General features: G+C 48.3%; 7 protein-coding genes across 7 annotated transcripts; 5 read left to right on the top strand and 2 right to left on the bottom strand.

The window, feature by feature from the left end:
• The first annotated feature begins 54 nt into the window (after nt 1–54).
• Nucleotides 55–2,146, top strand: GGS22DRAFT_159231 (GatB/GatE catalytic domain-containing protein). The gene is made up of 2 exons (XM_047960762.1): nt 55–1,641; nt 1,970–2,146. Exons 1-2 carry the CDS (start codon nt 297–299, stop codon nt 1,996–1,998), a joined length of 1,374 nt encoding a protein of 457 aa, XP_047820865.1. The 5' UTR covers nt 55–296; the 3' UTR covers nt 1,999–2,146.
• Nucleotides 2,147–3,483, top strand: GGS22DRAFT_159233 (glyoxalase-like domain-containing protein). The gene has a single exon (XM_047960763.1). It carries the CDS (start codon nt 2,458–2,460, stop codon nt 3,367–3,369), a length of 912 nt encoding a protein of 303 aa, XP_047820866.1. The 5' UTR covers nt 2,147–2,457; the 3' UTR covers nt 3,370–3,483.
• GGS22DRAFT_159235 (uncharacterized protein) lies at nt 3,469–4,926 on the bottom strand. The gene has a single exon (XM_047960764.1). It carries the CDS (start codon nt 4,548–4,550, stop codon nt 3,642–3,644), a length of 909 nt encoding a protein of 302 aa, XP_047820867.1. The 5' UTR covers nt 4,551–4,926; the 3' UTR covers nt 3,469–3,641.
• Nucleotides 4,927–6,697: 1,771 nt separating this feature from the next.
• GGS22DRAFT_120685 (DEAD-domain-containing protein) lies at nt 6,698–8,845 on the top strand. Its single transcript, XM_047958218.1, has 2 exons — nt 6,698–7,262; nt 7,316–8,845. The coding sequence occupies exons 1-2, from the start codon at nt 7,146–7,148 to the stop codon at nt 8,750–8,752; spliced, it is 1,554 nt and encodes a 517-aa protein (XP_047820868.1). The 5' UTR covers nt 6,698–7,145; the 3' UTR covers nt 8,753–8,845.
• Nucleotides 8,846–10,417: 1,572 nt separating this feature from the next.
• On the top strand, nt 10,418–12,265 carry GGS22DRAFT_187112 (DEAD-domain-containing protein; the record flags this gene model as incomplete). Its single annotated transcript, XM_047964547.1, has 1 exon — nt 10,418–12,265. The coding sequence occupies one exon, from the start codon at nt 10,418–10,420 to the stop codon at nt 12,263–12,265; it is 1,848 nt and encodes a 615-aa protein (XP_047820869.1).
• Nucleotides 12,266–12,945: 680 nt separating this feature from the next.
• On the bottom strand, nt 12,946–14,905 carry GGS22DRAFT_120698 (uncharacterized protein). Its single transcript, XM_047958219.1, has 3 exons — nt 14,180–14,905; nt 13,626–14,097; nt 12,946–13,566 (listed from the first exon to the last, which is right to left on the bottom strand). The coding sequence occupies exons 1-3, from the start codon at nt 14,382–14,384 to the stop codon at nt 12,993–12,995; spliced, it is 1,251 nt and encodes a 416-aa protein (XP_047820870.1). The 5' UTR covers nt 14,385–14,905; the 3' UTR covers nt 12,946–12,992.
• Nucleotides 14,906–17,682: 2,777 nt separating this feature from the next.
• Nucleotides 17,683–20,486, top strand: GGS22DRAFT_120766 (Cyanovirin-N). Its single transcript, XM_047958222.1, has 4 exons — nt 17,683–18,281; nt 18,389–19,369; nt 19,444–19,633; nt 19,688–20,486. Exons 1-4 carry the CDS (start codon nt 17,971–17,973, stop codon nt 20,027–20,029), a joined length of 1,824 nt encoding a protein of 607 aa, XP_047820871.1. The 5' UTR covers nt 17,683–17,970; the 3' UTR covers nt 20,030–20,486.

The following is a 20,486-nucleotide window of genomic DNA, read 5'->3' on the forward strand; positions in this document are numbered from 1 at the left end:
TACCTCCTAGGTTCCAACTTTTACCGTCTAACCCGACGTCATTAGCGCCTGTAGAACCTGCACCTGCCCTGCCCTACAACCTCAAGCCTAAAGGCTGCAATCCTTCGACCCTGCCAGCCTGCTACCTACCGCGACCCTGTTACTACGACCCACTGACCCATATGATAAGATAATGGTATCCATGTACATAGTGGGGTTTTGAGGCTTCTTCGAGCTTGAATCTTCGGTCGCTTTTTTTAATTCATAATTAAGACACCTACCGCGCCTATGCATTTGCGACGAATTTGAAAGTCGATATGTCTCGACTTAGAGTCGCTTCTCTGAGTAGATATCTTCTCTATGGCCAATTCTCCACGAGAGGTTGTCTAAGATCTCATGTGCGAACTGTTCCTATAATAGTTCAGCGCTCTCCTTCTCAATGCCGAGCTGCCCACACAGAAGCCGCTTCTTCCCACCTCGAGAATGTATCCTCGCCAATTCATGTTCCCCTAAGGAAACAGTTGAAGGACGAAGCGAAGAAGCTTAAAGCTTCCGGCAAGAAAAAGAAAAAGAATGTGAATAATCAAGTAGTGGACGGTTGGGAGCTCACTGTCGGAATCGAGATACACGCCCAATTAAATACTGCGAAGAAGCTCTTCTCGTCTGCTACGACATCTTTCAACGACGAGCCGAACTCCCACGTCGCTTATTTTGATCTAGCCACCCCGGGTAGTCAACCTATCTTCCAGAAAGAAACACTCATTCCGGCACTGAGAGCTGCTTTGGCGCTTGACTGTAAAATACAAAACGTAAGTAGGTTCGATAGGAAGCACTACTTTCACTGGGATCAGCCATCGGGATATCAAATCACACAATACTACGAACCATTTGCGCGGGATGGCAAAATTACACTTCATCCTCGAGACGGAATTGCAGCCGAAGATGGCCACGGGGTCTCCGTTGGAATTAAACAGATCCAGATGGAGCAGGATACAGCCAAGACTATGGCACAACCAGGCAATGTTCATTGGATCGACTTCAATCGTACCGGTGTACCCTTAATTGAGATTATCACTCTACCTGATATTCACCATCCAGCTACTGCTGCTGCCCTGGTTAGGAAGGTCCAGATTCTACTGAATGCTGTCGATGCCTGCGTCTCAGGTATGGAGGCCGGCGGTCTCCGTGCGGACGTCAATGTTTCCGTTAGAAGAAGCGATGATCCGTCTGCCCCTCTAGGTCAGCGAACCGAGATAAAGAATCTAAGCAGCTTGAAAGCCGTTGAAGATGCCATCATAGCTGAACGAGATAGGCAGATCTCTGTTCTTGAATCTGGCGGGAGCATCGCAAGCGAGACTCGTGGATGGTCGATCGGATCGACTGAGACTCGTCGGTTGCGTGGTAAAGAAGGAGAAGTCGACTACAGATATATGCCAGATCCTGATTTAGCCCCCGTTATTATTGGTGATGACTTGGTCAGCCATCTGCGCAGCCATATGGGCGAATTGCCCGACGCCGAAGTTGAAGAATTAATTCAACGGTTCGAGCTCTCAACTAAGGATGCGCAGTCCTTAGTGGCACTTGATGGAGGCAAGCGAGTCGAATATTTCTGGAACGTCGTCGGTCTCCTCACTGAACGCTTTGGTCCAAATGCGGATTTACCTGAGCATTTGTCAGGTTATCAACTTGCGGCCAATTGGATCCTGCACGAATTGGATCGTCTGACTTCGGCACGTATTGAAGAAGACGCGTTTGACCTAGGGCTCACAGAGGACGGTCAGTGCGATCGCGTGCCTCCTAAACATCTTGCCGATATCTTATTCTACCTACACCGACGCAAGGTCACTGGGAAAATAGCTAAAGAACTTCTATGGGCCGTCTTTCGTCGAAGGATACCGGAAGATTATCCCACGATTGAAGCGGTCATTTCCCAAGAGGATCTATGGTTTAAAGAGCTTGACGAAGAAGAATATATCGAACTCGCACGTACCGCAGTCGAGGGTCAAGAAGATGTTGTGAAGCAATTCGTAGACTACAAGCACTATCCCCAGGGGAAGTTAATGTTCCTAGTGGGTCGGATGATCAAGCTTGGTGCCGAAGAGAGAATCGACCCCAAGGAAGCTGAGAGAATTATGAAGAGAGTATTAGAAGAGGAAATGATCCCGGCCATTAAAAGCTAAAGCTAGATCTGATTTAACTACTAATACATATCAATGATGCATATACCTATTGGATATATTATAACAGGATACCTCTAATGCCAACTAACCTAGATCTCTACCTCCTAAGTGAAGGCCGATAGACTACGGACTATGAGTCACGCCATTTAAGCTAACCAAGCACGACATATTAATACCACATCTACCTGACCTACCTAGGTATGTATATGCGTAGGTATATAAAACAGCGTCAAAGACTTGCTTCTCTGAATTATCAACCATCAGCTACGGACATCCAATCTAACGCAGCATCTACAAAATGGCAGCTTCCACAGCTACCACCCCGCTCGTCGATCATATCGTGATCCTAGTCCCCCACTCTTTCCTCTCGGCCCCACCCTCGTGGTTCTCGGAGGTCTTCCACTTTCACTCCGGGGGTCGCCACGCCGACGGCCGCACGGAGAATTCACTCGTGTACTTACCTGACGGCGCATACCTTGAATTCATCGCCTTCGTGCCGGGCATCGACCCCGCCGACCGAGCGACGCATCACTGGGGATCGAAGAAAGAGGGTACGGTCGTAGATTGGGCCGTCACACTGCCTTCGACTGCGGAAGATGAGGCCGAACGAGAACAGGAAGGAGCAGGAAAGGGAGATGGGAGAGAATTGAGATTGGAGAAATTGTTCCGCGAGGTTCAGCGCAAGGTCCGGGAGCAGAATACGGGGATCGTGTACGGCGACTTGAGACGTGGCGGCAGGACAAAACCGGATGGCGCGATTTTGAAGTGGAGCGTTGCATTTGCGAAGCGTGAGGACGGCGAGCCGCTTGAGTTGGGGACTGTTCCATTTTGGTGTCTCGATGTCACGCCCCGACATCTAAGGGTCCCGTTCGAAGAGCCAGGGAACGCGAAACACCCGTCCGGCGTCGTGGGTGTGGCCAAAGTCGAAGTCCATCCCGAATTATCACAGACGGCGGAACGAGCTAAAGGAGTTTATAATGCACTATTCGAAGAGAAGCAGGCTGAAGACGAGTGGAAGCTTAGTAGTCTAGCCGGCGAGAAGGTGCACCCTGGAGCTGTTGTGAGTCTGGGTGCATCGGACAACCCAGCAAAGATCGATATCACCTTTTTTACGGATGATGAAAGTTGGGCTGGGAAATCGGTAGGTGGGAAGATTGATGGGGAAAATACGCTTACATTCCACCTCGTCGCTACATCTAAAGGCAAGTGATACCAATGCGGTTTCATGGATCTCATATACTAGGTATATATCGTATGACTTATAGTGCTCTATTTCTCTATTGAGGTTATTTTAGGTATTAGGTATCTATATCAAGTATATGCCATATTATATTACATGCTATGTGAATCCTATATGAACCGTATACCTACCTATGTAGTGTATGATTACTTTAGGTTATACGACCAAATACAGAATGTGCATTGCGTAAACATATAATAGCATTGTTAGGATAGAACTTTTAGGGGTTTATAATACCCAAGTTATTCCTTATCAGAAGTAGGTGATTTGGAAGAGTCAGGCGACGAAGCGAGAGCCCAACCTTCTCTTTGTCTTAGGAAGTGCTCGACTCTCTCACCTCTACTGAGGGGTGCTTGATAGAGCTCCCGCTTTCTCATGTCGTGGTTGATAGCCTCGTGGTGCTTGTCCTTCATCTCCACGAGATTCATCGAATTCGTGCCTGCTCGTTGAGCTTGACCAAGACTTCCAACGATGACAAACATACACAGCATACTTGCGAAAAGTGAGTTAGACATGTATATCGGCTGCTGCTCCTGTTTTTTCCCGTCCCGTTCCTGGTACCACCGTTCCCAGTCCTCCCACGTCGCGTTCATGCTAGCGTTTCCGGGCATGTCCCGCCATGACTTATCGACGGAGCGGTAGATGTTCTCTGTACTCCGTACTCCGCTCCATCCCGAGCCGTACAGATCGTATGCGCGACGCTTGGTCGGGTCGCTAAGGATTTGATTTGCAGCCACGATCAGGCGATAGCGTTCTAGCCTAGTTGAATGCGACAAGGAGTGGTGATGAGTATGGTGGTGTCGATCTGGGTGATAGAGCTTGACCAATTCATAAAACTTGGATTTGCTGTAAGGCGCAGTCTTTTGTTGGTCGAATATCTCGTAGGGTGTTGGTTGCGACGACGAAGGCCAAGCATGATGCTCGGGAGAAGAGGCGTCCGGCTTCTTCGGCCCATCAGAAACGGTAGCATAGCATCGTTTTCGAGGAATTATATGTCCGTAGTCCCTATTTGGAGACCATTGAGGCCGTTGGGTGGTCGAATTACATGATGACGTTATGCAATGGCCACTGAAAAGGTGCGGCGGCGGCGAAAGGAAGGAGGGGAGATTGGAGCTGGAGCAAAGCGCGATAGTTGACTTCCTGAAAATCATAGTCTACCGATGTAGAACATTGCTCATGAATCCCTTCGGCGAGGGGTTCATGGTTGACGATGATAAATTGGTGGAATTGAGGATGTTAATAAAGGGATTCTAAGTTTATGATGGTTCGTTTGGAAAAGACCTGGATGGATAATGGATTCCAGTGTTGTACGTTTGAAATAGCTCAAATCCGCGCAGACCGGCAGACCGATGTACCGATTTGGTACGTATCGGCAGCATACTGAAGCTCCTGTAGATACCGTAGTGGCAATGGGGGGGTTTCAAAAACGGTTTTTAAACTCCAAACGCGTCTGCCCATTAACGACCATTTAGTGGAAATTAAACGTTGTTGTGTAGCAAATGGTTTTTGATTCAAAAACGATTATTTACAAAAGAACGATAATTTACAAAGAAGCTATTCTAGGGATTGCACAATTATTTTATGTAAAGTGGATACTTTGAAGTGGTTGCTATGTAAATACTACTAGTAAATACTGACCTGACGCGACTCGTTTGCCAACTTCCTTAGATACTGACTTAGATACCAACTTACTTACTTTTTTCCTTCGTATATACAGAATCTGGATCTGGATCTATTAGCTTGCTTCGTTTCGATCAGACTGGATTTGACTTACTATTACTAGAACAGAAACTGACAGTATCCTGTTGATCTGACGCGACTAGATTAGACTGACTTCAATACGTTGAATTGAGATACTTACTTGACGCGATTAGATTGAACTGACTGAATAGACTGAATAGACTGAATAGACTGAAGATACTATGCAACTGACTTGACTTGGGTGTATTGCAAAGAGAAAAAGAAGGTGTGTTTGTTGACTTGGAGAAAAAAAACTTCTAAGTCTTTTGTTTCATGATTGCAGCTGCCAGATTACAGCTGCCAGATTGCAAGACCTTGGCAATATTTCCTATTATAGTAACGATCAACACCTATTTCTATTTATCGTTTTCAGTTCGAATATAAAAAACGATTATTAGGTGTTGAAAATGATTATATAAGGTCAAAAACGATTATCTAAGGTCAAGAATCGTTTTCTTCTTTCAACAACGGTTTTTTCGCGGTAAATAACCGTTATTTGAAACCCCCCATTGCCGGTACGGTACTTTGTCCGCTACAAGGTTAGCGCTAACTCACCACCATTTAAGTCATGCGGTCATATTGTTAGGTACTTGATTGTAAGTACCTTCTTATCGTGCTATGTAGGTAGATAAGCCTGATAAGCTCTTGAGATTCCTTATCTTCATATTCCCTGTTCCCTTCAGCCTCAACGTTGCGGGGTCATCCTCCGGGTCAAAGCCGGACCGGCCGTTATGTGCCCGGATGACCCTGTGGCTCATGAGATGTACCTCTTCCCTGCATTAACCCCATTGACACTAGGTTACTAGGTTACTAGGTACACATCGGATCAGCACGATCAGATTAAAACAACTTCTTCCCAAATCACAAATCCTCTCTGCGCACCACCAAATTCTACGCTTCTACGCTTTTACGAGATGCTTCTTTTATAAACCCCTACCTCTCTCCCGCTTCCACAACAACCACTCAATTCCACACAAAACATCTTAGGTGCTTTGCAGCCTTATTACTCAATTTACACAACAAACAAAACAATCCTCGTCTGAACCGGTCTGCTCGAGTCTGCAAAGATTTGAATTAACCCACAAACTCCTTCGCGAAAACAAATCGAGAATAATTTTCACCATTGAAACTGAACTACCTCAATATTCGACTACTTTATCCGTTAATCGACTACTGAACACTCTCTACCCGCCTTCGTCGCTCGATATACCGTCTTTTCGCTACATTTAGTGATCTATCCCGAAGCAAACAACAGTGGCTTCACATTGTGCACATTAAGTGTTTCAGTAATCGCCCTCATATCCTTCATTCGGTCAAGTCAAGTTTTGCAAGCTACGGGAACCGGAATTTTGCAAAGGTATGTTTACATGTTTCCAGTATATTGGAAAGTTGCGACTACGTAACTCCGTTCTTGTCGCGTCCAGTTCTGCCTCCCTCTATATATTATCTATGTGTACCGTTTGCCTAAATACTGTCTAGAGGCCTCCTCTTGGTGCCTACCTACTACATAGCTTCATGGCCAACGGTAGTTACCTAGTTGGATTTGAAAAACTTCTACCCCTTTGAATTCTAGTCTATTGATCTTCAAGCTGATGAAGCTGGGTCCTTTTTAGCGTCATCCAGACCTTTAAAAATACCCACAGCTCCGCTGACTTTTAAAGAGCCAATCCACTTTCGACAATTTCACGACCTAGATAGGTATTTCACGAATCCACGCACAAATCACCTTTCCGCCCGACAAACAGTTGTCATACCTAACCCCGGAACCTCCTTAAATACGACATTTACAACACCGCTCTCACGATAGTTCGCTCCTATTAGAGCCTCTCACACTTTACCACATCACCCGGCGTCTCCTCACACAATCACATTCTTCCCTTGCGTGCTCACCTCTCAGTGGTACACGGTCCGCGCAGGAAGTTGATTATTAGACCGTAGCATCTTGATCACCCACAGACCTCAACTCGAGACAATTCCGCATCATCGACGCGGATCCAACAAATATAATGACGGACTCTTTAGCAGCGAAGTTAAGGGCCTCGACCCTCAACGATGCCCCGCAGACCGATGATTGGAAAAAGAGTCTAAACATCCCTCACCGCGACAACAGACACCAAACAGAGGTTTGTGCATGAATTATTCGTGAGAGCAAGAGGCAAGCTAATCTCGTCTCTAGGACGTCACAAACACTAAGGGCTTAGAATGGGAGGATTTCAACCTTAAGCGAGACCTGTTAATGGGCATCTTCGAAGCTGGCTTTGAGAAACCATCCCCCATTCAAGAAGAATCGATACCGGTAGGCCTGACCGGACGAGACATCCTAGCCCGAGCGAAGAACGGTACTGGTAAGACGGCAGCTTTCGTCGTACCAGCTCTAGAACGAATTAACCCCAAGGTCAACAAAATTCAATGCTTAATATTGGTACCAACGAGAGAACTCGCTATGCAAACATCTCAGGTCTGTAAAACTCTCGGCAAGCACTTAGGAGTCAACGTCATGGTCACTACAGGAGGTACCACTCTCCGCGATGATATCGTCCGTCTTCAGGATCCCGTCCACATAGTAGTGGGCACTCCCGGCCGTATCCTCGATCTAGCTGGCAAGAACGTCGCCGATCTCAGCGAATGTCCCATGTTCATCATGGACGAAGCCGACAAGCTGCTTTCTATCGAGTTCACCCCCGTCATCGAACAACTACTCCAGTTCCATCCCAAAGATCGCCAGATCATGCTCTTCTCGGCCACCTTCCCATTGTCCGTTAAGGATTTCTCAGATAAGAACATGGAAAGACCTTACGAGATCAATCTCATGGACGAACTGACGCTACGTGGTATCACTCAATACTACGCCTTCGTCGAAGAGAAGCAGAAGGTCCACTGCTTAAACACGCTCTTTTCTAAGTTGCAGATCAACCAGTCCATCATCTTCTGCAACTCGACCAATCGTGTGGAACTGCTGGCCAAGAAGATAACAGAGCTTGGCTATTCATGTTTCTACAGCCATGCTAGAATGGCGCAACACGCACGTAATCGTGTTTTCCACGATTTCCGTAACGGTGTCTGCCGTAATCTCGTCTGTTCCGATCTCCTGACTCGAGGTATCGATATTCAGGCTGTAAATGTTGTTATCAACTTTGACTTCCCTAAGAATGCGGAAACCTATCTACACAGAATTGGTCGGTCCGGGCGATATGGCCATCTTGGCTTAGCCATCAACCTGATCAACTGGGATGATAGATTTAATTTGTACAACATCGAGAAGGATCTAGGCACCGAGATCCAACCGATTCCTGCTACTATCGACAAGAGTCTCTACGTTTACGATAACCCGGAGAGCATCCCTCGTCCGGTCAATACGTACGCCGCTAGACCGTTGAACTCTAGCTCCCAGCCCCAGGCAATCGAGCAATCGAACAACGTGCTATCTCAGGGTAGAGGGCAAGGTAGCCAAAGCAACCGTGGCGGGCATTTCAACGATTCGCAGCCCTCTCAGTATGGTCAATCCAACCGTGGAGTAGGTCGTGGCGGTAACCGCGGTGGAAACCGTGGTCGAGGACGCGGTTACAACAATTATCGTGGCGGCGGCCGAGGCCAAGGTCAGCCACCCCAGTAAGCCCAGGCTTATACACCGACGCATTTAGACCCAGTGAGTGCCGGAAATTCGGCATCGACGCGGTTCTCATGGAGTTTCATCCCATTTCCACTGTACATATTTCTTCTGGATTCTTCTTGTGATTTGTAACATACCCTTTACGACTTCTGCGTTGGTTCCTTGATTTCCAAATCGTTTCTCGATCTCATGAAGGCGATTCCTTGTGCATTCAATCACATGAGACCGGGTGCTTTACGTTTGGACGAAATCGAGGAAGGGGGGGCAAAATACGGCGTTGGGCGTTTCTTTTTATCCACCTATGCGAGGTGGTTGGCATCGGACGAACTTTTTGGGGAAGCATGGATGGTGTGTACTCGACGAAGAGGGATGACTACAAAGAGGGGAACTTTGCCGTATCATCGACGACTCTCTGCACGCCGTCGCCTCATTTCCAGCATTTTTTGTCCAATCAACTCACCCCTCCCCTCTACGAACTTTCTTTGGTTGAATCTCATTTCCAACCCCCAAAACTTTCTACGAGCACCGTCACTCAAGCCCTTTCCCGTGGACGACAGACATCAGGACAAGGCAACGCATCTGTCGCTCGGGCTATTCAACCTACACAATTGGTACTTGCACTGCATCGATCCGACTGCAGGAGCATTGATACTACGACACGTAGTATCGTAGTATCGTCAATCTCAGCCACAATAAAATCTTCGATCTCGAGAAGAAACTGCCATTATCATATGAGCAATCCGATACCCAGCCACGAATGACCTGCATGGTGTGGAAGCTGTCTCGACCACTGGCACTCATGCCATCCACGTTAATATCAACCGTTGCGTCTGGGCATCAACGCACAACAGACCATAACTACACTACGAAGACATTTGGTCATGATTCCGATCACCTACCGCATCGCACCCACGTCACATAACGAAAGAACATTCTTAGAACCCAGGATTCCTCCGACAACGCCTCCTAATCCAACTTTGGGCGCGACAATGGGTTCAACGGAGGAAAAAAACAGAAAATATAAAAAAATTTGAAAGGGAACACTAGGTAAACTAGGAAACTTCCGAACTAGTCAGATACCCCTGAGTAGGTATAAGGGACTTGTAAGTTAGATAGTTTATTAATCAATATCTGGTGGCTATAAGCGTCACCATTTCCCTTTCATTTACGCTTGGCTACAATGTTTGTGATCATGACTACCTAGGACCTGGGACCTACCTAGGTAGTATCTACGACTTCGTTCGAACCGGTGATTTGGGATGTTTCCAACAAATTGAACTGTAAATTCAGCGGACGTTGAGAGTTTGTGGAAACGTATATGCACGGGCCAATCATACCTATTCGCTTCCTCGGAAAAGGATAAATGTCTCGGCTAGTACCTTACACTAGACCTGCACTAGTCCCACTCTAGTTAGCAATGACTGCCTACTTGATGCATCCAATGGATGTACTAGGTACCTCCCTAGGTTCCAGGAGGAAAAATCTCTGCTGGTAATGAAAGGAAGGTGCATAATAAGTTCATAACAAAGTTCAGGGTTCTCTCAAGTTTCCAACTTGTACAATAATCAACATAATAACACAATGTTGAGAACAATAAACATAAAAAGTCGAGTGCCCCGGCTTCTTACTCTTTCAACCAGATTTCTATCTACTTCATCCATTGTCACCATGCAAGAACCACATTCAACACCCGCTACCTCATCTAAGCCTCGTCGCAGACCTGGTAGAGGTAAAAGACATCAGCAGGAATATGGAAATGAATTTCAACAACAATCTGAGCCTATTGACAATGATTCGCGGCCATTCTCCTTAAGAGGTCGTCCTCAGAATAAGGGCAAAAACAAGGACCTCCAGAATGGAGCCCGCGCGTTTTCAACCTTGAACACACTACGCAACGCTGCCTCAGCTACGGCGGCAGAGGCAGAAGTTCCTACATCAGATGGAGATGCGGTAGAAACGCTCCCAAGTATCCCTACGCCGGAAGATACGCCGTTATTTACCGACCTAGCAAAGGGCAACCTCATTGATCCCGTCTTGTTACAGACAATCGCGGAGGATTTAAACTTTAAACACATGACACCGGTCCAAGCAGCCACTATTTATCCTCTCCTCAAAGAAAACTGCGATATGTTGGCACAAGCTAAAACTGGAACGGGAAAGACTATCGCATTCTTACTGCCTGCTATCCAGAAGATAATCCATAGACCTGATCATCTAAGAGGCTCGGTCTCTCTCCTTGTCATCTCACCTACCAGAGAGCTAGCAATGCAGATCGCCAAGGAGGCACGCGCCTTGATGCAACGTCTAAAGAAGTTCAAGGTGTGCATCGCTATCGGTGGTACGAACAAAAATGAGGAGGAGAAAAGAATCGCGGGAGGTTGCGATATCTTGGTAGCCACTCCTGGTCGACTCAACGATCACCTTACCACGCCAGACAGCTCGGTTAAGCGCAGGCTACAGAGTGTTGATACCTTGGTCTTAGATGAAGCCGATAGACTCCTTGACATGGGCTTCATCGACCCCATAAAGAAGATTATCCAATGCCTTCCTCCTAGGTCTTTCAAGCAGAGGCAGGGTATGCTCTTCTCTGCCACCGTTCCCCAACGCGTGAAACAGGTGGCTAGCTTAGCCTTATCCCAGGACTACAAGACCATCTCTACCATCAATGAAGGCGAGCTTAACACACACGAGCGTGTTCCCCAGAAGCTCATCGTAGCCAACACCTTTTCCGACGTAGGAGCTATATTGCTAAGTGCATTGCGCCGAGAGCGCAAACATGTTGGCCCCGATACATTCAAAGCTATAGTGTTCGCACCGACAGCACGCCAGGCCGATTTCTACGCACAAGTCCTAGAGAAATGCCCTGGTTTACCTTCTATTACCACCCTCCACTCTCGAATGACGCAATCCAAACGAACCAACATCACAGCTGCGTTCCGCGAGGCGAAAAGCCAAATCCTCGTCGCCACCGACGTTATCGCTCGAGGCATGGACTTTCCATCAGTCACAAACGTCTTCCAAGTAGGTGTCCCCTCGGATAAAGAATCTTATGTCCACCGGCTAGGACGAACTGCCCGTGCGGGCGCAGAAGGACGAGGCACTTTCATTATCACTTCACACGAACTTTACTTTCCAAAACGGATATTGAGCAATATCAAGTTCGAGGAGGAAGAAACAGCCGACGTCAGCGCCGCCGAGGAATTCCTAAAGATTGCCAAGAGTTTAGGCCCAGAAACCCATGGAAAGACGTATCAGGCATGGCTAGGCTTTTATAAATCTCTCTGCAAACCGTTGGGCTGGGACGATAATCGACTGGTACGGGAAGCTAACAAACTGGCCCTAAATGGCATGGGCGCACCCGAAATCCCGTCGTTACAGAAGAGCACGGTCGGAAAGATGGGATTGAAGGGCGTTTCGGGGCTTAACGTCCGTCCAAACGACCCTAAGGAGAAACGTGGGGGAGATGGCGACAATTCGGGTACGCAGGATCTCAAACGGCCTCGAACCGGAGCATAAACGGGAAATGAAAAATCCACCCTTAATAGGAGATTAGGAGGAATCTCGATGTGGCCAATGGGTTGGGAATTTAGATGTTCCCAATCGAAACCCTAGGCCAACGATTAACACGATGTTTACAATCTTGTTAGGGGTCGGTAAGTTCTGCAATCAAGTACCTACCCAACAGATATTTGGCGGAACTGGATGCTGATTCCACAGTAACTCTCTCAGAAGACTGACACAATGCGTGTTCGAGGATACTTTAACCATCTCGACATTATTTGATGTACGGTCTTTGTTCCGAGGCGGAAGGCAGATTTGCCTACTCGTCTACGAAACAGCTCCCCCCTCAGCCTTTGTAGATATTATAAAGCACTTGTGCTTTGATAGAGATAAATATAGACCACTGTGAGAATAGGGATTTGTTTAATGCTTCTAGAGATATTTTGTCATAGGTGTAGTTGTGGACTAACGAAGCTGAGCTCTGTTCGTCTTCCAAGTTGTCTTTTCTTGATGGTGAAAGCCTCAAAGTTGTGCTCTTCATCGCCCACTCAATCATCTCATCATACTACCTACCTAGGTACATTTTGACTCTATCGGACTAAAATCAATATCGGAAGAATTATATTAGGTAGGTAATTTTAGGTACCTACCTAGGTAGATAGGTAAGTGATATTGTGCAACGCATATTTCAGTGTATTTTATCGTATTATATACCTAGGTAGGTAAGTACACTGTGGCACGCTCAATTTTTATCTCGGCCGTCATATAAATCAAGTGTTTCGCTGCTATCGGTTCCATATTCCAAATAGCTCGCCAACTGCACGGTCATGAATGATTCGGCCGTTTCTACTCGAGACCGTCGCTGGAGGCGTGATTGACGACCATCTTGCGGATATTCCCTAGGTAACAGCAGGTCATCGAATTGATCAGAAGAGGAAACCATATGCGCCGCGCTTGGTTGCTGTAAGGGACCTTGGAGAATCACAATTTCTCCGGAGGGTAAAGCATGTGAAAGTTCCATGACAACATCGCCACCGCGCTCATTGCCGTCATGATTCCTACTGCTCTCGATTATGCACCGACGTTCGGATTGGCGGCTCTCGATTTGTCGTCGGATTGACAAGATGGTCGATGTCTTAGTTACGAAAGATGACTTGGCGATGCGGTGAATAAGGGGTCTAAATATGGGTAGACAGGCGGAAATAGTAGCGATGCAAGTATGTATGCCCGCCCATATTTCGGTCTGAGAAAAGGACGGAGCACGCTTAGGTGGATCGTATCCTAGAATAACTTTAACAATCCCAGTTATTATGACACTGAGAGATCGTTAACATAGCCGTCATTAGCAACGATAGGTTACTCCAGTAACACTCACAATGAACCCAGCATAAAAATCCCCGAAACGGCAAGTTTCTGTCTCAGTGACAGACCCATCCTCAACACCACCCCCACCGGTAAGCTTAGGATAAGGGTATCGATGAAAATCTCACATACTCCAGCCGCCATCCAGAAGACATTATAGTTACGACAATACCTAGGGTCGTCGATGGTGCCTTGCACATTTATTTCCAAGGGCAAGCAATTCGTAATCGCTAAGACAGTAGAGATTATCCACCAACATAACACCAAACCTCCGGAGATGAATAGCTGATACCGGAATGCAGCGCTTCGGGCAAAGATGCGGTAGTACATGAACAGAATCCCTAGCTTGGTAGCGCTGACAGCAGTGAAGTACAGGGTGGCTGCGGCGAATGAATATGTGACGTACAGCTTATCCGCGGGAGCGTAGAAATAATTCGGGTCTGCATTTTCCACAACCTGGAGTCCATCCGGGTCGATAGCATTTCCTGTATTAGAGCTGTTAAGCATCTAGACTGCGTGCATCATAAAATACTAGGTAGGTACGGGGAATAGGGTGGTGAATCATACCCACGAGAAGTAACACCATGATTATCAATATGGTGACGACGCCTAGTAGAATTAACCAGTCATCGTATCCCAACCCCGCCCGAGTGAAGATACGGATGTAAAACCGGAGCGCGACAAAGATAATGGCAAGAACGATGACTACTCCGCATATTGCCATAGTCGTAGTTACCGAACCACCATCGGACGGCGCCGGAGCGGAAGCCATGACCGTTCAAATTTGACTACCCAGTTTCCGTGACTTCCAGGTATACATTGAAGTTGCGGAATAATGGGTACGAGATTCTTTATTCCTCACCGGAATTCGCGGGTCTGTCGTTGCGCCATTGCCTCGAGGAAGAAATGAGGAATTGAGCATCAGGAAAGCAGGAATAAAGCTGCGCAGGGAGAAAAGAATAACAGCAACTACGCGGGTATGAATATGATATGGTCGCATCCCAGGATGCGGCCAGCCCCCAATGTTGGAGTTGCGCAGCTAATAAATGCTACCCACGATGGTTCAATGGGATTCGAAGTGCAGCGCTGCTGTGATACCCAAATATGCACGAATCGTCCAACCTGGGAAACTATATCTTGAGATCATCTCGTTCCCATAGCCTTGCCGCGTATAACATTGAGCTGGGGAGAACTGTCTTAGGTAAAGGAACCTTGGAAGGGATGTTGTAGGGAATAATCTAGGGATTTTGATATAGGCCTTCAAGGCTTGGAATAAGAGGTGTCTGGAACATGAGAAGCTGGAGAAACTTGCAGGAGGCGTCCCGATTCGATTGATTACCTAGTGTGGTGATAATTTCTCACCTACATGAGGCTGGCTGATTCTTACCTTGCTAAATGTTGTGGCGTTCTCTTCGGGCGATCTAGGGGCGCCTTTATGAAGCCATGCTACACCATATGAAGGCAGCCATAAGAAAATCTTACTGCCGGCCTTTTGGTACTCCATCTCGCATTGGTTTACTTTCGAGTAAGACTGCCTTACACTTCGGTAACTAGGTACCTACCTATGTCAATTCCGGATAGGTACCTAGGTATTCATCTATTTATATGGCTGTGATGACCACCATATTGCTCGAAGAGGATGTTGGTGACAGCCATAGGGCGTTGCGCGCCATCGATACCTACCTAGGATTTAGGACCTAGGTACCGGTGTTCAAATTGGCAGTGCTATTTGCGATTTACACTGTTGATGCGCACTGTATTAGTCTGTTCATTTTCATTCTCACAAACCAAAGCAACCAACCGACCAACATCAAATCTTGTTAGGCCTTCTTAGCTGTGCCTTGCAAGTAATCGGAACATATAACACTACGGCACCTAGCGACGTTGACTTTTAATATTGTAGATCGATCGCAATCGGGAACTACCTCCTGTTTCGTTCGGTGAAGGGAATATAGGGTTATTTCTAAAGATAGCCCTAGATTTATTACGCACGCACTATAAGCTTCGTTACGGATATCCGTCCACCATACAGCGGTAGGGAAGTGGTACGCTTACCGAGATTGAATACAAACGCGGGTGTTACCCCGACAACTGAATATCCATGGATGCTGGTGATGTCCGAAGCCGTATTCTGGAACAATTACTCCCGCCGGACATAAAAGTGCTAAGCCGACAGCGCATACGTAGGTAGATAAAATTCATCATCGACACATACGCCGACGACCGCAGCTCTAAAACATGGTGGCAAACCCAAACATCTGGGCAGGTTTGTACCTAACTCTTATCTAATGCATACATGGCTTCACGCTAGACGCGTGGCTGAAGCCATCAACCCAACCTCGGCACCACAAACCCGAGGCGGTGAACAAGTACCTACTGTATCTCGTAGACCAAGGACAAAGATGTCCCCCGGTCAGAAAAAATCCCGCCACCTCGTGTTCCGGTCTGACAGCCAACCTCGCCGGGCTCGCGGTGTGCACGCCGTCCAAGGTATGAACTACTTCCACTAGCCCGACGTCTTTCTCGGCCGCGGTGCCGATGCCCGGCTGCAACGCGAAAGAACGCGGTCGAGACGGCATCTGAAGAAGGCCCTCGGTCCCTCAATGAGGGGTAATACAGTCTTAAAACCGAAGGATGCGCATGTATTAGGGTCAATGCTGGAGGGGATTGGAGGGGCGAGGTATTGGGGTCTACCGTTGCGATAAATAACGTGGTTATGACGAGCGCAATGGGGAGGAGGGGGCGAGTTCGTGAGGTGGATTCTAGAGGGGGCTGGAGAAGACGATGCTTGGCTGGGAGAGGTCGATAGCGATGCTTTTCGTAAGAAGGATGATGGCAGGATGGATACCGGAGTCTCGAGGTGGAGATCGAGAGGATGGGCCAAACGGGATCTCGAAGAAAGAATAGTTCACATCGTACATATCAATGGCAGAGTGGATAGGACCCTTCGACGCATCCTGTGTGCATCCTCTGATAACCATGGGGAAAGCATGTGAATCCTCGACCCGGAGATCGTTACTAAGCCGAGGAAAAGCTTGACGTCGTGTGGTCGTGGTTGGCGATGAGTCTTTTGACTACTAGGTACTATAGTATGTTGGATATCCACAGAGGAGCCAACTACCTAGATCCTGAGTTGACAGGTTGATAACCACTTAGTCTTTCATCTTCCAGTCGTCCTGATTTCATATCTCGTACATATCTTTGAGCGTCGTACGACATGCTCTATTCGGATTATTTCTTTCGTAGTTCTGCAGGATTTATCGGGCATCGAAATTCAATCCGCGCCCCCTGGTGTCTAAATTCCCCGATCTCACCGCTCAGATTGGGTGAGATCAGGCTCAGGGACCCAGACTACGTCCGTATATCAGCTGAAGGAGTCATAGTAGAGGAAATACTCCGATTCGCTGCGTGAGGTCCCTGAAATCCACCCGTTCCTGTACGCGGCCTGCGCGGTTACAGGAACAAGAGAACCAGTTTGAATCAGTTTTTCTTTATGTACGCATAGTATTACAGGGCTGTCTCAGATTCTTGGCTCTTTTACTTATGCAGCCTTATACTGTCTTGCACTATCTTATACTGCCTTATACAAGAAGTTATACAGACTCGATGCTTTCCATGCTTCCAAGGTTACTAATTTTAGAGATCCTATACCCAACCCTAGATTATCAGCCAATGATAACCCTTCAAATAATCCACGATCCCGTCGTCGAATTATATGCACTGTGCGTTCGGCCATTCATGTGATCGTCGTCGAATCCACTCTCCATCCATCACACCGCTAGCTTTTCTTCTGAGGGCGCCACATCATAACGTCTAAAAGAAGGCTTTGGGTTCATCAGGCAGAAGACCTACATGCATTGTGGTAGCCATTGGTTTGACGTCCGCCAACGCCGCAAACGGTTTCGTCTTGGATACTAAGATCATATGGCCATGTCAGTGCGCGATCCGTCTTCTAATGGCAGCGAAGCGACCAATAGGCAGGCAAGTGGATCCTGAATGAGTTGTAATACAGCGCATCGCCGTGAGGTGGCCCCAGACATGTGGCAGGGCATGATGAATAAACCGCTTGCCCCTGAATATGCTTGTGAAGGCGAAAGTTATGAAGTCAATTCGAGACTTACAAGACTATAATATGTCTCGTTGGTGTCGGCTCAGAAAACTTGTGGGAAACAAATCAAGACAGCGAAGTTGCGGGTACAACAACGAAAGACTGGTTGCTTTTTGACCTCTTGCTCACGTTTTCCCACGTTTTCCAACGATACTTGACCTGGAGTCTTATATTCTTCCCTCGAAGCACATCTTATACCTGCTCCATCGCTCCATTATACTGACGCCCACACCGCCTCGAGCAGCCCAAGATGGCTTTCTCGCTGACTTCTAAGCAAGTCGAGCTTCGTGGCTCATGGCTGGCCGCCGTCTTGCAGAAGGATGACGGCTCATGGACCTTCTCCAAGCTCAACCTCAACGAACACGTCGGCAACAACGACGGCTCATTCGACGTCACCATAGATAAATGGTACAACACTGCGGAGAATTGGTCGTGCCATCTTCAAGGGCCCTTCCTCAGCGCGCAATTGAAGACGAGGGAGGGTGCATGGGCACCTGAGACGTCTATCAACCTAGACTTGTTCGTCAGGAATAAGGACGGCAACCTCGAGTTCCAGAAGCTGTAAGTTCTTCCTGCATACCTAGTACCTACCAAGTACCTACCTTGTATCCAATTGATCCAATCATGAGTCATTCCTGTAGAGAATGACATTGACTGACCTGTTATAGGAATGAATCGTTATTATTCTACACCTCCAGCTTACAAATCGAGTATGCCATCCTACGAGGCCTCGTCTTCGGCCGAGATGGCAAGCTCTACCTTTCGGAGCTCAACCTCGACGAGAACATCGGCAACATAAACGGCAAGTTTGAGGCCGCCGAGAGACACTACTCCCGGTCCGGTCGAGATTTCAAGCTCGAGCAGGGCCTAGATACCGTCAAGCTCAGCGCCGAGCTCGCCGACTACGCAGGCACACACCATCCGGCCGAGATAGATCTCGCTGAAATCGTCGTAAACCGGAATGGGAAACTAGCCTTCCTCAGACCGTACGTTCATTATCCCATACTCACAATACCTACAATAACAATGCCTACAATCAAAATACCTACCGTAAAAACATGTGTCTCCACCGCCATGTCATACGCCGTCAGGAGATATACGACTTGGAATGAGCCTGGGTTAACCGTGTCTTCTAGTGAGGAGAGCTCCAGCAAAGACAAATGGGCGACTTCCATCGCCGAACAGATTCCCCTCGTAGGCTCCGCCATCGCCGGTCTGCACCGTGTGACGGATGAGAAAGAGAGTGAGCGTCTCTACCGAAACATCGCCACCTCCACAAATTCCGCCACCGTCACGATCGGAACCGTCGTGGGCGCCTTCATTGGCCGTGCCATCCGCGGTCCCGTCATCGGCATGGTTCTCGGAGCCGGTCTAAGCACAACCCCCGGCATCTTCATCGAGGAGCGAGTCGCTGCCTCGATCGAAGACGCCGAGGTCCGAAGCCAGATCCAAGAGGCGGCATTAGGTCGCTACGTCCTCGAGACGCTGCGGGATATGATCGCCGTAGACCAGACGGTTGCCGTTGCACAATTGCTCGACGATGCCCTCAACCCCGATATCGACAGCTGGAAGAAGAACTTCGTATTCTGGCTCGAGAAGCAAGAGATCACACTCCTAGGTGATTTCTCGCTCCACACGATGCTCAAGAGGTAAGCGTCTCCTTCACGTTCATATCACATGTACATAACGTACGTGTCCCCGTATCATACTAACCCACTCGCAGAGTCTTCGCCCGATTACGCAACGAACACGTAGTAGAATGGGACCTAGCCCTAGACCAGCTCGCAGCCGTAACAGCGCGAACAACAACCCTCAAGCTCGAGCCTGAGCCTGAACCGGAACCGGAGCCAGTCCCTTCCATCCTGGTCGAGGCACCCACCGCGGACCAATTCCAGGCCGTAGAAGCAGCACAGGTGACGACGGACGAGTCCAAGGCCGCAGAACCACAGACCACTAACGAGTCTGAGGCCGTAGACTCTACCTTGGCCGCCAACGACGGAAAGCCAGCCACCTCCACCGGAGACGAGCCCCCCCAGTCCCCGACCGCAACGGCCGTCGAGCCGAACGAGAACTCCGGAAGCTCCACGCGCGCCAGCTCCCTCAAACGTGCGGCGACGACCCCGGGCCACCACGATGCCGGGCTCGGCGCCAACGGCGGCACCAACGGAGCGGCCGGCAACGGCACAAACAAGTCGGCGGCCAGCGTTTCCCGAACGGGCTCTTCGCGCAAGGGCTGGCACAACGTGCTCGGCATCACGATGTTTCGGAGCTGGTCCCGCCACCGACAGCCCAAGGCCGTGGCAGTATAGCCGCTACGGCATGTCTTGATGATCGACGCCGTTCTCGAAGCTTACGCCTGCCGATCGAATCCGACGACGACGACGAATCCGATGATGAATGGATGGATGAGAGGATGTCTCTCGATGTGGACGTAAATATCGAAATATACCTACCGAAATATACCAAAGAAAGCAAGCGGAGGAGGAGGGGAAAGGGGAAGGGATGGATACGACTTGAAATGGAACGGACCTCTTTTTGATTTTTATCCTTTTGAGCGCGAACGTAGTGGCAATTTCTTCTGACACTAGACTGGACTGATATGGTTATATGGCGACTTAGGGAGGGGAATGTATGTATGTATGTACGAATAACAACATAGCAACGGTTCAGGCATCGGGATAGGTTAGGCATATGGCAACACAGCATATCTAGAAGAATTGCATCTATTAGCAATGGCACTCTCATAAAGTGAATCAGATTTGTGCG

This window comes from Annulohypoxylon maeteangense, assembly GCF_022496945.1.
Source record: "Annulohypoxylon maeteangense strain CBS 123835 unplaced genomic scaffold GGS22scaffold_5, whole genome shotgun sequence".
Lineage (NCBI taxonomy): Eukaryota > Fungi > Ascomycota > Sordariomycetes > Xylariales > Hypoxylaceae > Annulohypoxylon > Annulohypoxylon maeteangense.